General features: G+C 37.0%; 1 protein-coding gene across 3 annotated transcripts in view; it reads left to right on the top strand.

The window, feature by feature from the left end:
- The window catches only part of LOC113053289 (protein kinase C alpha type-like), a 151,831-nt gene extending 140,695 nt beyond the window's left edge, over positions 1-11,136 (top strand). For all 3 annotated transcript variants that reach the window (XM_026218204.1, XM_026218210.1, XM_026218217.1), the window contains 4 exons: positions 4,243-4,323; positions 6,046-6,153; positions 6,773-6,913; positions 10,029-11,136. In XM_026218204.1, coding sequence (XP_026073989.1) covers positions 4,243-4,323; positions 6,046-6,153; positions 6,773-6,913; positions 10,029-10,196 — 498 coding nt within the window. In that variant the 3' untranslated portion in view covers positions 10,197-11,136. The remainder of the gene's footprint in view (positions 1-4,242; positions 4,324-6,045; positions 6,154-6,772; positions 6,914-10,028) is intronic.
- Positions 11,137-15,350: the final 4,214 nt, after the last annotated feature.

Here is a 15,350-nt window from a genome sequence, read left to right as displayed (position 1 = left end):
AGTTTAAATAGTGTCTGTGCATTCATTTGCTATCAAGTCATCAATATCACTGTAGATGAAGTGACCCCAACTAAGCAAGCCAGAGGTGACAGCGGCAAGGAACCGAAACTCCATCTGTGACAGAATGGAGAAAAAAACCTTGGGAGAAACCAGGCTCAGTTGGGGGGCCAGTTCTCCTCTGACCAGACGAAACCAGTAGTTCAATTCCAGGCTGCAGCAAAGTCAGATTGTGCAGAAGAATCATCTGTTTCCTGTGGTCTTGTCCTGGTGCTCCTCTGAGACAAGGTCTTTACAGGGGATCTGTATCTGGGACTCTAGTTGTCCTGGTCTCCGCTGTCTTTCAGGGCAGTAGAGGTCCTTTCTAGGTGCTGATCCACCATCTGGTCTGGATACGTACTGGATCCGGGTGACTGCAGTGACCCTCTGATCTGGACACAGACTGGATCTGGTGGCCACGGTGACCTCGGAACAAGAGAGAAACAGACAAATATTAGCGTAGATGCCTTTCTTCTAATGATGTAGCAAGTACATAAAGTATTATGTGAAGTGTTCCCAGTTCTATTTGCCTAAAAATCCTTTAACGGATTTGGATATTAAAAGCATATTAGTATGTTATGTGTAAACCAGGTTAAAGAGATGGGTCTTTAATCTAGATTTAAACTGCAAGAGTGTGTCTGCCTCCCGAACAATGTTAGGTAGGTTATTCCAGAGTTTAGGCGCCAAATAGGAAAAGGATCTGCCGCCCGCAGTTGATTTTGATATTCTAGGTATTATCAAATTGCCTGAGTTTTGAGAACGTAGCGGACGTAGAGGATTATAATGTAAAAGGAGCTCATTCAAATACTGAGGTGCTAAACCATTCAGGGCTTCATAAAGTAATAAGCAATATTTTAAAATCTATACGATGTTTGATAGGGAGCCAGTGCAGTGTGGACAGGACCTGGCTAATATGGTCATACTTCCTGGTTCTAGTAAGAACTCTTGCTGCTGCATTTTGGACTAGCTGGAGTTTGTTTACCAAGCGTGCAGAACAACCACCCAATAAAGCATTACAATAGTCTAACCTTGAAGTCATAAATGCATGGATTAACATTTCTGCATTTGACATTGAGAGCATAGGCCCTAATTTAGATATATTTTTGAGATGGAAAAATTCAGTTTTACAAATGCTAGAAACGTGGCTTTCTAAGGAAAGATTGCGATCAAATAGCACACCTAGGTTCCTAACTGATGACGAAGAATTGACAGAGCAACCATCAAATCTTAGACAGTGTTCTATGTTAATACATGTAGCGTTTTTAGGTCCTATGATTAACACCTCTGTTTTTTTAGAATTTAGCAGTAAGAAATTACTTGTCATCCAATTTTTTATATCGACTATGCATTCCATTCGTTTTTCAAATTGGTGTGTTTCACCAGGCTGCGAGGAAATATAGAGCTGCGTATCATCAGCATAACAGTGAAAGCTAACACCATGTTTCCTGATGATATCTCCCAAGGGTAACATATAAAGCGTGAAGAGTAGCGGCCCTAGTACTGAGCCTTGAGGTACTCCATACTGCACTTGTGATCGATATGATACATATTCATTCACTGCTACGAATTGATAGTGGTCACATTAGTACGATTTAAACCATGCTAATGCACTTCCATTAATGCCAACAAAGTGTTCAAGTCTATGCAAAAGAATGTTGTGGTCAATTGTGTCAAACGCAGCACTAAGATCCAATAAAAATAATAGAGAGATACACCCACGATCAGATAAGAGCAGATCATTTGTAATTCTAAGAAGAGTAGTCTCAGTACTATGATACGGTCTAAATCCTGACTGGAAATTCTCACAGATACCATTTTTTCTCTAAGAAGGAAAATAATTGTGAGGATACCACCTTTTCTAGTATCTTGGACAGAAAAGGGTGTGTGTGTGCAGGATTTGAGGAAACTTTGATCTGTTTATGTTGCATATGTTCTTTCAAGTGTAGTCTTGAAATCTTCAGCTCGTGTGTCATGACAGCTCCCTGTTTCATCCAATTCCTCATGTATTGATCTCCTCATGTCTGATCAGTGACCCTGATAATCATTTAAATAGGAGTCTGGAAAACATTCAATACCAGCCATTTTTTAAATAAAACCAGCATATGGACGGACGGACGGAAGGACGGACGGACGGACGGACAGACAGACAGATAGATAGATAGGTTGCAGAGAACACACGCACACTATGCAACAAATGCTGCCCTCTCGCTAGTGTGTCTTCACAGCCTTGAGTGTATTCTGAATCTAAAGAAGGTCTACGTAACTGCACCATCTGAGCATCTCCGTTAGAAACTCCACAGTCCTGACACAATCGTTTATTCATCCATAAGCAGCCCTTCCACCTCTTCATCTGTCATGAATTTATTCAAACCCTTCAGTCTCCACCAATCCTCTCCAGCCTTGTCTGCGGCCTTTACAGTACTGCAGATGGGATTTTATTTATCAGAAACACAGTGAAGTTATTATTTTTACACACACAGTTCTCTAGATGATTGGTCTGAGCAGCAGACTTCAAACTTGGCTGTAACATTTTAGGGAAAAGTCTCCCATTAAATTGACCCTATTGTGCCATTTGTAAGGTTCCTAATATTGTTTGGGAGTCTCCTATACAGTAGGTATATATGCATGCAAGGTCAAAAAAAAAAAGGCTTTCGATTAAAAAAAATGTACACATTTAATATCACCCCATTTCACAGATCGGGTCAAGATGTTTTTGGCCGCCCAATGCAGAACATAATGTTCTGAATGTACACATTGTACATTATGCAAATGTGTTACATGTAGGCATCACAGAAGTTGGATTCAAGATTCATGAAAGGCAATGTTTGAAACGGGATAATAGGGTGTTTAAAGGATACTTCAAAGAGTCCAAAAACCATGGTCCTTTCTGTTCTTTGTGCTCATCGTGTTGTCTTTGCTTTCACATTTCACACCGTCATAGGAAATGGAGCAATCTTTATTTGACATCCTGTCTTTAGACAAATGCTAATGAAGACATGATCCAATATATTGACCCTCCCTGGTTCTGAAAGCAATTGCAACCACATGAATAATCAATATTTTAAATTTGCTCTTTTTGCTCTTGAGTACAGTTGCTGGAAGAAGACTTAATCAACAGCTACGCTCAGCTGCACACTTTCTGCCATTTTATTGACAGTGGAAAGTAGAGAGATGGCATGAAAATGAGGGAATTGACGTGACAGATTTAAACAAGCTTTCATGAGAATCACAGTACATTTTGTCAAAAAATAATAATAAAATAAAAACAACTACCATTTTTAGAATCAATGTAAAACTTTTATTCTACGTAGACTTCTACATAAATTGGACAGGACATATGAACACAAAAATGAGAACTAAACAGAAAAATACCTGCCTACATAAAGAAAAAGTTGTATTGTATACTATAGTATAAAGTGAAGTGAGATCCACTACTTTTCCTAATTGGGCAGATACATTGACTAACCATGTTTACCATGTATTATAATTGTTATTTTATAAGAATGTTCTTACAGTGCCTGAATTAAACAGTCCAAACGCAGAACTCAACATTGTATCGCGAGCAATGTGAAAAACAATATTTCTCAGCTAGCGATGGCCAGCAGACACAAAAACATGCTTTCTGTCATTGTTTTATGATTTCAATTGTTAGATATAGTCAATCGAGTCAAAATTAGATTAATATAAAAAAAATTTTGCAAAGACGTATCGTATAGACCTATTGCTACCCTTCATGCAATGCTCATTTCGAAGCATGTAACACATCTGATAGTACACTCTTGAAAGAACGTGGCCTGTGGGACTTCATTGCTTTTGACAAAGTAATGGGGCACCGATTTGTGCCTTATTTGTGGAAATTGGCACAACTATGAAGTCATTTCTAAAGCACACATGAAGAGGAAGAGAATTCAGAGTTTGACATGAAATATACACTCTCTATGTTTAACAAAGCTCTCGTTAACTTCCCCTGTGATCATACACACTCACTGGTGTGTGTGCTGAAGATGTGGGTGTAAGTGGACTGGTGTGGGGAAGAAAGGAAGAGCTACAGAAGAACTACCACCCCCTTGAACAGTAATGAAAGGTGCATTATGCTCTTGAAAAATGAATGGACACTGAATAGAGTTTCCCAAGAACCCATGAAAGTTGAATGAATGGAAATAATGGACAGAAAATGATGGACATGTTAATTTCCTCTTCCCCCAGATAATCGCCTATCAGCCATATGGTAAATCGGTGGACTGGTGGGCGTACGGTGTGCTCCTCTACGAGATGCTAGCTGGGCAGGTAGGTGAACATGCACAGAAAATCATTTGGTATTCTCTGTAGTTCTCAAATGAGTCAGATGCCAGGACTTTTCAGAGGTGCCTTGAATAACTGTGATTGCAGCCCTGCTGTGATCAGTGAGCGCCACAGCAAACGACTTGCTGCAAAACACACTGTCTCCGAGCAGCAGAGCATGATCGAGAGCTTTGAGATTGTGGTTTGCACAACGGCCTCTAAAGGAACAAGAATTTGAATGGATTTTCATGGTACATTTATGTATTTTAAAATCTCCTGGGTTCAATACAGTTTAATATCTCTGGACAGTATTTGTTTACAACTGTTAAAAAATTGTATCTTTAGGGATACAACAACTTGTCACCGGGGCAGTACCCTCAAAGGGGATACCTTTGTACCTTCTTTACTCCCAAAGAATAATAGTCATAATAGTACCATAAGAGTACATATAAGCTACTAATATGGGACCTTCAGGGTTAAAAAAAAGCTAGACATCTATGTATGTATGTATGAAATTTATTTCAAAATGTATATATTGCAGTATAACATAATTGGATATAATGCAATTTATTTTTCCCATAATGTTAAAAAGTCTGGTTAACTAATCCTTGTTTTTGCTAAATATTCTTACAGATCCAATTCTGAGAAAGAATCTGGAAGCTTTACTGTTTGACATAGATTATTATTGTTATTAAACAAAATGATTTATATTAATATATTTGTAACACTTTATTTTAAGGGCCAATTAACTAGTTAACTTATTATTTATTAGTAGCTTAATAGCATGCATATTACTAGCATAATGGCTGTTTCTTAGTATTTATAAAGCATGTATTAATGTCTTATTCTGCATGACCATATTCTAGATCCCTTAATCCTACAATCATAGCTAAACTTAACAACTACCTTACTAACTATTAATAAGCAGTAATTAGGAGTTTACTGATGCAAATTCTGTAATAAATAGTTAGTTAATAGTGAGAATTGGTCCCCAAGCTACAGTGTGAACAATATAAGTTATATAATTTCTTATATTTTAGTGTATTTCACTTTTTCAATTTACTGTACTGTAGCAGTGATACTATTCAAAAATAAAAAATAAAAATAAATAAATAAATGCACTGCTATCCAGAAACAAAACATGTTCATGCTTGTACGACTGGTTTTATACACAAAGACAGACAGACATTTACATGCGTTGACTTAATAAACAGCTTAATTTGTCCGTTTTGGAATATTCTCTGTTGGTTTCAGTGAGATTAATTTATGTAGAGTGCTTCCCAGGCCTCCTGTGTCCTCTATACTTTCTGCCAGAACGGTTATCAAGCTTACGTCGTTTACATCTCAGCTTTCTCCCACTGACTCCTGGGTCCAATTACCCAACAGAAGAATCTTGCTATACACTTCATGTGTTTCCCTTTGGACGATTTTGTCTCGGACACCCCCATCCTGGAATGATTCTTGTGAAGCTGTGAAGAATAGGAAAGAAAGAGACTTTAAGCATGTCTTTGTTCATGCAACACTTCAGCTCAATTCATTTAAACATGGGGCAATGGAATCTGCTCAGCTAATTTATAGTATAAATTGGACAATATTAGACTGCTGTCATGTGTTAAGAGAACGAGCACATGTTTATTTAAATAGGTACAGTGAATATGAATATATAGACATAGAATATATATTCTGTGTATGTTTCATATAAACCAGCAACTACTCTGTTTCTAACAGCCTCCATTTGATGGCGAGGATGAGGATGAGCTGTTTCAGTCAATAATGGAGCACAACGTGTCCTACCCTAAATCCATGTCTAAAGAAGCAGTGTCCATCTGTAAAGGGGTGAGTCTGGAGACATTCCTCCAAATATCTGTATGCTGCTGCTCATTGAATGAGAAACCAATAATGCAGAATTAATTTTTCAGCTTTGATTAATAACTGGTGTACTTTAATATTGAGCTGTCAGCTCAAGTGATGGAATTATCACCCGCTATAATAGTTAAGTGGAAAATAATAATTTAATTTGACTTTTCCATTTTGTTTGATTATGTTCCTCTGCAAATAAAAAACAAAAACCGTATGATGCATGGTGGTGATTTAACTGTCAGTAAAGGCAGTGACGACGCTTCATGATCACTAATGTGGGGGACATCATTAGGTTATGTAGAATAGTTTCAAATCTCATTATGTCTATTAGATGTTTTTGGGCAGAGTGTAATTGTTCTTAATGATTATAAATCATTGTTAATGGGTGTTAATGAGACCCTAATGTTAGTTGTAGAAAAAGATTTCAGTTCACAGCCAAATTAAATTGCATTGAATTGCAATGGACATTACTATGCTTCCATAGAATGAAAAATACATTATTATTATAAATATTGTATCTAGCTATCCTCTTTCTTGATTAAATCTAGATGGGCTCTGGCTCTAAGAATCTCTCTCTTCTCGTCCACATGCACAGCTGATGACGAAGCATCCATCCAAGCGTCTAGGTTGCAGTCCAGAGGGTGAGCGAGATATAAAGGAGCAAGCTTTCTTCCGCAGAATCGACTGGGAGCGCTTGGCCAACAGAGAGATCCAGCCTCCTTTCAAACCCAAAGTGGTGAGTGTGAATATGATGTGTTTGTACGTCTTTGACCTTAGCCAATGCTGTTGGGGTTGATGACAACTCGCTTCCTCAGGTCACAGTAGACCACACTGTATATTGTTTAGTAACTTGCATAACCCCTGCACTTCGATGATAGTTTGATGTGTCTAGTGTCAACCTCAAATGACCGTCTCTCTGCTCATCTAATGCATTTCATACACTAAGATAGCTGAAGCTAGTGCATCCACCAATGGGAGACACTCTGGTTTTTTACAATCATTGGTGTTTTTCTAAAAGCATTGTAGTTCCATGATTCTGTGTTTCCTGAAACCATTGTTCCGATGAACATTTGCAAACAGCTTAGCAGTGGATTTTAGTTGATACTGCAGCTATCGTCATTTGATTAGAAGAATAGTTAGAATGAATTTGACTTCAATCGACATTTTTTGGTGAAGTCATTGAGGAAAAGTAACTTCAGTGGATTCTAGAATATGATTTTTTTTAATGCACATATTAAACATGCACAATATGGTTAGGAATGTATATTAAAAACTATATAGGGTCTTGATTAGATCTTGATATAGGGTTTTGATCTTTCATGTTGAGTAGTAACTCGTAGATGACCTCTTCCTTTACTAGTCAATATTTCCAGCCCAAAGAGTTTACAGTAAACCGAAAGCTGCATGTGAAAAAGATCTTCCCAGTGGAATGGCAGAAGCCAGGAGTGATCATATTGAACAAAATCAAGTATCTCTATGAACCAATTCAATCAGGTCCTGCTCTGCCACTCTCAGTTTTCAGACCTGGTTCATGTGGATTGTTTGTTTTGCAACCTGGAGTGTTTTCTCCTTTTTTTTTTCAGTTTGTTTACGCACATGTGAAATTGTCACATTTTAGTATGCTTTGAAATGTTGTCTTATTAAGGCAAAATAAAGCAAGTAGAAAAATGCAACATTACAGGCTTTAACACAAAATTAACTCTTTCATACGTCCTATAACTATTAGTGGAAGTGCACACTTTTTGGTGGGTTTGCACCACAGGAACTGGGAATGATTTTAGCTATAGGAGTGTCTTTTGGGGGGGAATAAATTGGCTCCTGCTTCAGAGTAGGATCTAACCCAGGAAAATAGGAACTATCATTGATGTAAGTGAGCTGACAGGCCGAATGCATACCGTAGGAAACAAAAGCACCTGCCATTTTTTGCACCAAAAGGTGTGTAACCTAGGACTGCCCCCTATTAGTCGTGGCCTAATGGTTAGAGGGTTGGACTCCCAATCGAAGGGTTGTGAGTTCTAGTCTCGGGCCGGACGGAATTGTGGGTGGGGGGAGTGCATGAACAGCTCTCTCTCCACCTTCAATACCACGACTTAGGTGCCCTTGAGCAAGGCATCGAACCCCCAACTGCTCCCCGGGCGCCGCAGCATAAATGGCTGCCCACTGCTCCGGGTGTGTGCTCACAGTGTGTGTGTGTGTTCACTGCTCTGTGTGTGTGCATTTCGGATGGGTTAAATGCAGAGCACAAATTCTGAGTATGGGTCACCATACTTGGCTGAATGTCACTTCACTTTTTTTTTTCACTTTCATTAGTGGACTAATCGTAAGTCAATGAGAAAAGGCTTAGTCTTTTTTTTTTTTTTTTTTTTTTAGTCGCAGAAAAAAAATTTTTTATCAGGAAGTGGTGAAGTATTGCATTCTGTAAACAGCTGCTCTATGCGGTAAATATACAAAAGGCTACATCCAAATGCTTCCCTGTCATTCATCAACCTCACATATGAATTATCATCTGAAACATGAAAGTAGTAGCAACTTCACATGGCCGCTCGCTCTAATGTTAAACTATAAAAATGTACACTATTTCAGTGTTTGTGCGGAATGAGATCACTTGCGCTTACATTTTTTGGTCATACAAATAGGAGTGAAACATCTGTATGCTTTAAAGCCTCTTATTTGTGTGCAGTAGGCTACAGTCGACTACTTGTGGTTTATGCTACTTTAAATGAAAAGACATGAAATTGTTCTTATCAATAAACACTTATTAATTCATGACCTAATGCAACAATTACATATGTAATTTGTCAAAACTTGATAATTATGAAATATGATTTAATATTACATGTTAAAATTTTAATGTAACAGCCAGTATTTGTATTTTTAACAGTCACAAAATTATTTGTATCTGCATTCGGATAAAACGGAAAGTCGTACAGTTACTTGATAAGTGCGTTATGATTTTTTTTTTCATAGTTAGCACTGAACAAGTATGCCGTTTTAAACTAAAATAATTATTAATTTCTAAAATAATATTTATCATGCAAGCAGAGAGATGTCACGACCAACGTTTAGTGATGATTTGAACACGACTGAATTAATTCATGTGCACATTTTCATTACGCAGAACTTTTTAAGCGAATCTTTTTTTAACTTCACTAAACAAATGTGTGTGTACCATGCAAACCAGTAAAAGATAAAGATACAAATATGTAGGCCAAGTAGAAGATGTATCTGTATATAAGTTGATTCTTAGCCTACTCTTAAAAGAGAACTGGTTTGGTTTTGAGAGACAGAGATGTGCAACGCTTCTGTTTGATTGCTGCTTATTCCATTCATTCGTATCATATCGTAGCCTAACTCCAAAGTCATTGTTGGTACTCGGGTTGTTCTAGAAATCTTTTAGTGTGGGTCAGCATTTAGTCAACCTAAGTCAACCTGGCTTAATAAGGGAGTCCACATGATAAAGGCCTGGACTATTTGAAGAGTCTTTCCATGTGTTTGCATCAAAACCACCCACCCTCTGTGCTGATTTTCCCTCACTGTGTGTATATATGTGTGTGTTTTATGGCTATAAACTGATTCATCTCAACCTGTGGCCACCCATGTTTGTTTGCAAAGCTCCCTCAAATAAACCAATTGGTGCAGCACAGATGCTAGAGCTATGCTTCAGTCGTTTCAAGCTTTAACACAGCCCTGAATATATTTCGCTTCCAATCATCTTTATAAAAATCCTCTGTTTGCTGGACATATGAGCATACATGACATCCATGACAGAAGTCCAAACTGAATACATTTTCTCTCTTTTCAGTTGAATCTAAAAATAACCCGACGTCTTTCTTCTCCCCTTCCTTTAACAGTGCGGCAAAGCAGCGGAGAACTTCGACAAATTCTTCACCCGCACGCAGCCCATGCTGACCCCTCCAGACCAACTGGTCATGGCCAACATCGACCAGAGCGAATTTGCTGGCTTCTCTTACATAAACCCAGAGTTCATCCACCCATCGTCGCTTCACAGTGTGGTATGAGACGGCCCGAAGAAGAAGAGGACCGCCCCTCCTGCTCAAACTAACAACCACATCCATGTTATTTATGAACTCACCAAATCTTTGTGAACAGTTTAATACCCTTTATCTGAACATATCTGAACTGAGGAGGGCTGGTTGAATGAAATAATATTTTAAAGCATGCGTCCACATTCAGACTTCTAATGGAGCTGGTGTAAGATCTCTTCCATTGACTGGTGATGATTTTAAGGCACCAACGACTCATTCCTGAGAAAATGATTATTTTATGAGGCTCTATCTCAGTTAGGATGCTGCTTGTGTTGGCAGTGGACAGAAAGGCAGCTCTCAGAGTGAAAATGACCTCTTAATAACGAGAGTTCATCGATTGCCTGTATGCAGATTGATGTTATGTGCAGGTTCAGTATATTTTACAAAACACAGATATTTTTAAGGTGGAGACATTGAACGATCTCTTATTCCAGTCCTCAGATTCTTTGTGTGTGAAGCATGCTGACATGAAACAGGTTTTTGTGTCCTGTTCCTTTTAACCTCTCCTGCCATTTCTAATGTTCCTGAATTATATATTTGTAAATCAAAAAAAATAGATCTTGTTATAGGAGTGCCAAAATATAACTGTATCAAAAGTTTTTTTTATATCCAGTTCTATATTATGCATATTGGTTTCCTACTAGATCTGTTGGTGGTGTCCCTTAACTTGGGCTGAAACTTGAACTCTTATTGCTCCTCGAGTTTTAGCATGACGACTTCCAATCCCATCACTGCCTGCTCGTCTGGTTCTGACATATTCAACATATACACAAGTTTTCCTCTCTAAATGTATGAATTGTGATTCCTCGTTGCTAATACGCAGGCCTTACACACCCGCAGAATCCTGCACATCACCTGTCCTATACTCATCCACTTGCATGATTGTTTTTATTAAATACTTTGGATAATCTAATAACACTGTTTCATTTAACATATTTTACCTTGTTTAAATCCATCCTGTAGATTTTCTGTCATGTTCAGCACAAAAAACGTCTGCAGATTCTGCCTGGGACCGGTAATAAGTATCCAGTGCAACATTTCAAACCAGACTGAGTCACTTCTGTTAGAGATGGATATATGGTCTTTAGTTTAAAACCTGCATATTATGCTAAAGAAATCTACCACTGCTACAGCATAAAGAACATTGTAAGGAGACAAAAAAAAAGATGCTGTACTTGAAACTGTTGGGGGTGAGTCTCCGAAACCTGTCAAAATCATGTCTATCATGTTTCATGCCAGAAAGTCTTCACATCAAAAAAGAATCCTGCTTAAAAACCATTAAGATGTTTATTATATATATATATATATATATATATATATATATATATATATATAATTGCATTGTGACATTATCATGACTATTAAGTATGGAAGCCCTTTTCTGCCACTAAATAAAAAGAATAGAAACATGGTGATAGCGACATTTTATCTCAAAATTCGGACTTTTTCTTTTTTTTTTCAGAATTGTGTGATATGAAGTTGCTATTAACGTATTTTTTATTGTGATTTATAAAGTCAAAATTGCGAGTTATATACTGTATTTTTGTGACTAGTCCTGCGACTTACAGTCAGGTGCGACTTATCAAAATTAATTTGACATGAACCGAGAGAAATGAACCAAGAGAAAACATTACCGTCTCTAGCCACGAGGGGGCGCTCTATTCTGCTCAGTGCTCCTGTAGTCTACACTGAAGACATAGAGCGCCCTATCGTGGCTGGAGACGGTAATGTTTTCTCTTGGTTCTAAATAAATGCGACTTATAGTCCAGTGCGACTTATATATGTTTTTTTCCTCATCATGACGTATTTTATACTCAGGTGCGACTTATAGTTCTTAAAATATGGTAGTCAGAATTGTGAGATATAAGCGTGCAATTTTGAGAAATGAAGTCCCTTTTCTACTTTTTTTTTTCTCATAATAGCGAGTTTATTATGAGTTATATAATCAGAATTGTGATTATGAACTCGCTATTACGAGAAAATTAATTTAGAATTGTGACTTTATTTCTCAGAATAGCGTGTTTATATCTCGCAATTATGACTTTTTCAGAATTGTGTGACTTTATATTACACAATTCAGAGAAAAAAAAAGTCAAAATTGTGAGATCGATTTTTTTAACATTTTTTATTTAGTGGTGGAAATGAGCTTTACTCTAAAAGTTACATAAAAAAATTTAACCCTTGCTTTAATGTGGAAAAATATGAAGTGAAATGAAGATGTACTATTTAATGTACATTAAGGATTTATAAATCATGGTAGTGTTTGTTGTATATGCTGATTATTACTGTAATTATTTGACAATAATGATAATCTAATGAAAATCCCTGCTGGAAACAGAGAATTACAAAAAAAAAAAAAAGTAAAAACATTTATGCAATTAAAATGTGCATAACTGACATAAAAATTATGCTACAATGCAAAAACTCCTAATGGTCTTCAAATACACTTTCTTTCCATGTGTATCATTACAGTTTATGACTCCTTTAGGCCCAACCTGATTTATATATATATAATTTTTTTTTTTTTTTTTTTTTTTTGACAAATGTTGGAGGTGAGTGGGAGGTCAGTCATGTATAACTTCTAATATAACCCTGTCTCTGGTAGTGTTTCTGTCCTTTGGTGATCAATACTCTTCATGTTCTGATCAAAGGGAACTTTCCAGTATATATCAGATATTTTTTATCTTTTTAGGTCTTAGTTTATGATCATCTTGCATTTTTGCTCTGTGAGTATTTTTACGTAGAGCGCTATGTTTACTGTTACACTAAAGGTAATCTATATATACCAAGATTTTTGTAAATACAGGGAAGGCGTACATTATCCTGCAGGTTTTATACTAAGAACTGAATGTGCTTTTACTAACTTAGATGGTTTCTATGTTTAGATGATCCAAAAAGACTAGTTTGGCTAATTTGAGATAGCTTTGGTATCTGCAAACCTTTGTTATATGCACTTCTTGTGTTTATCCGCTCAGTTTTTTATGCTGTGTAGGAGCTGTGTGTAGACTGACTGGGCTCTGTGCTCCTCCTATATGTGTGTTTGTACTGCAGCTGCTGTGTGGATGAGGGGCAAACCAGCGCATGCAGAACGTGTTGCATGATTCCAGTCACACCCAATACCACATCTGTCCCAGCTCAACTCTCTTCCTGTTTCAGTCAGTGGATAAAGATTTAGACCACTGCTGGGCAACTCAGTCTGAATTATCTGTATGACAACAAGGTAAAGATGGGAAAGTCAATTTTACCATGTCTCACTTCATTTTATGTATTCTAGTAAAAAAAAAAAAACAAAAAAAAAACAATGTTCCTCAGAAATGCTGTATCTGGCTCGGTTTGGGCTGTAGACTTGTGCCAAGCCCTCGGTGGAATACTGTAGTTATCAGGTGCACCATTGCTGAATTTCACCAGTTTCATCAGTATGAGCACATTTTTTGGAGCTGTCATGTATTTTGGAGATTTATTAGACCGGATGTTTGAAGTCCCTGTGTGTGGAAGAAACAAATAAGTAGATATTCCATGAGTTTATTTCTTCACCTCAAGAAGTAAATGGATAGTTGATGAAACGAGTGGAAACAGAGCCGGTCCTCTCATGATGTGATTCAGAAAGTGTTCAAGCGGTTGTCTTGCAGGGTGCAGGTTAACACAAGTGTCTCACATTGAGAGTATTTGGGAATGTAACGTTCATGTGTTTGATTATGGATTCTCTGCGTGTGAGGGGTCGTTCCAATATACCCTGGGCATATCAAGTATATGGACATGCCACACAGCCATGTCTTATTCTTATCAGGAATCATATATATAATAAAATTATTAAATCATGGATTCCAGGACAGTGTTTTAGTTTGAATGAGTTAAGTCACTCATCTTTGTTTTTCTTTAGGAAATCTTGTCCCTCTGTTCTTTGTGAATGATAATGTGTATAAATAAATGTATGACAAAAGTGATTATGACCATGTTTTAGTTCTTCAAGATGATGTATTGAGAACACACTTCGTTCAGCATCAGTGGCTATCAACGAACTCCAGTAAATGTGGTCTAACTCAGAAGGATTCAGTTAAAGAGTTAATGAGAATATGACCAGAAGCAGTGGGCGTTCCAGGGACCTCTTGTCTACTCTTGTAGTAGTACTGGATTCGGATATACATCTTTTTTCATATACTCTTTTTCACCTACTATATAGTATTGAAGTATCTGAATTCAGATGCAGTTTCCCAATGATTCCTGTTCCTTAAGGGTTCCTTTAACAATTACTTGAATCCTTTTAAAAATTAAATATTTAGAACATTTAAAATTGAGGCCATGTTGTAAGAATGATAAGAATTTTTTTTGCAAAAGGTCTGTTAGCAGACTTTTAATTTTTTTTTTTATGGCTTTATAAAAGTGGCTTAATAAAGATTTTATGATGATAAATCAAAAGGTCAAAATGCAACATCTCCCCGGACGTACTTTAAAGCCATTACAGTATAGACTACTGTCTGTATATTTCAGCACACCCTGATGATGAAGATCTTTTCTCTTTGAAAGGAAATCTGCAGAACACTGGAGCGAACCCATAACAAGATTGATTTGTTGTGAAGCTTCATTTGTGATGTTCTTGTGGCTGAATATATCATTTGCATCACATTACATTAAATAAATAAAAGCTGTAGCTACAGTATAGCAACTGACCGTATATTACAATATCTATAGCTACATTATTTATATATATATCCGCCTGGGGGAAAAAAAGACTAGCCTACTTTTAATATATATATATATATATATATATATATATATATATATATATATATATATATATATATATATATATATATATATATATATTAAAAGTAGGCTATTCTTTTTTTCCCCCAGGCGGAATAAACAGGGATAACACACCGGGTTAACAAAAAGACCAGGACTCGGACCATGGACCTTTAGGGAAACACTCGACTGTAAGCGGACTACAGAGATATTAATCGAGTAACATTACATAAAACTAGGAGATGTGACTTTAGGGAAACACTTTTGAGTGATGGCTGGATGACGAATCGCTGAATGGCGAATCATTTCATTTTGAACGAACTGTCTGAAGGAACAGACTCGTTAACATGTAGCGAAACAGCGACGCTCGTACTGTCATCACAC

This window comes from Carassius auratus, chromosome 3 (assembly GCF_003368295.1).
Source record: "Carassius auratus strain Wakin chromosome 3, ASM336829v1, whole genome shotgun sequence".
Lineage (NCBI taxonomy): Eukaryota > Metazoa > Chordata > Actinopteri > Cypriniformes > Cyprinidae > Carassius > Carassius auratus.
Note: the sequence above shows the minus strand (reverse complement) of the source record. Positions and strands in the feature narration are given on the sequence as shown.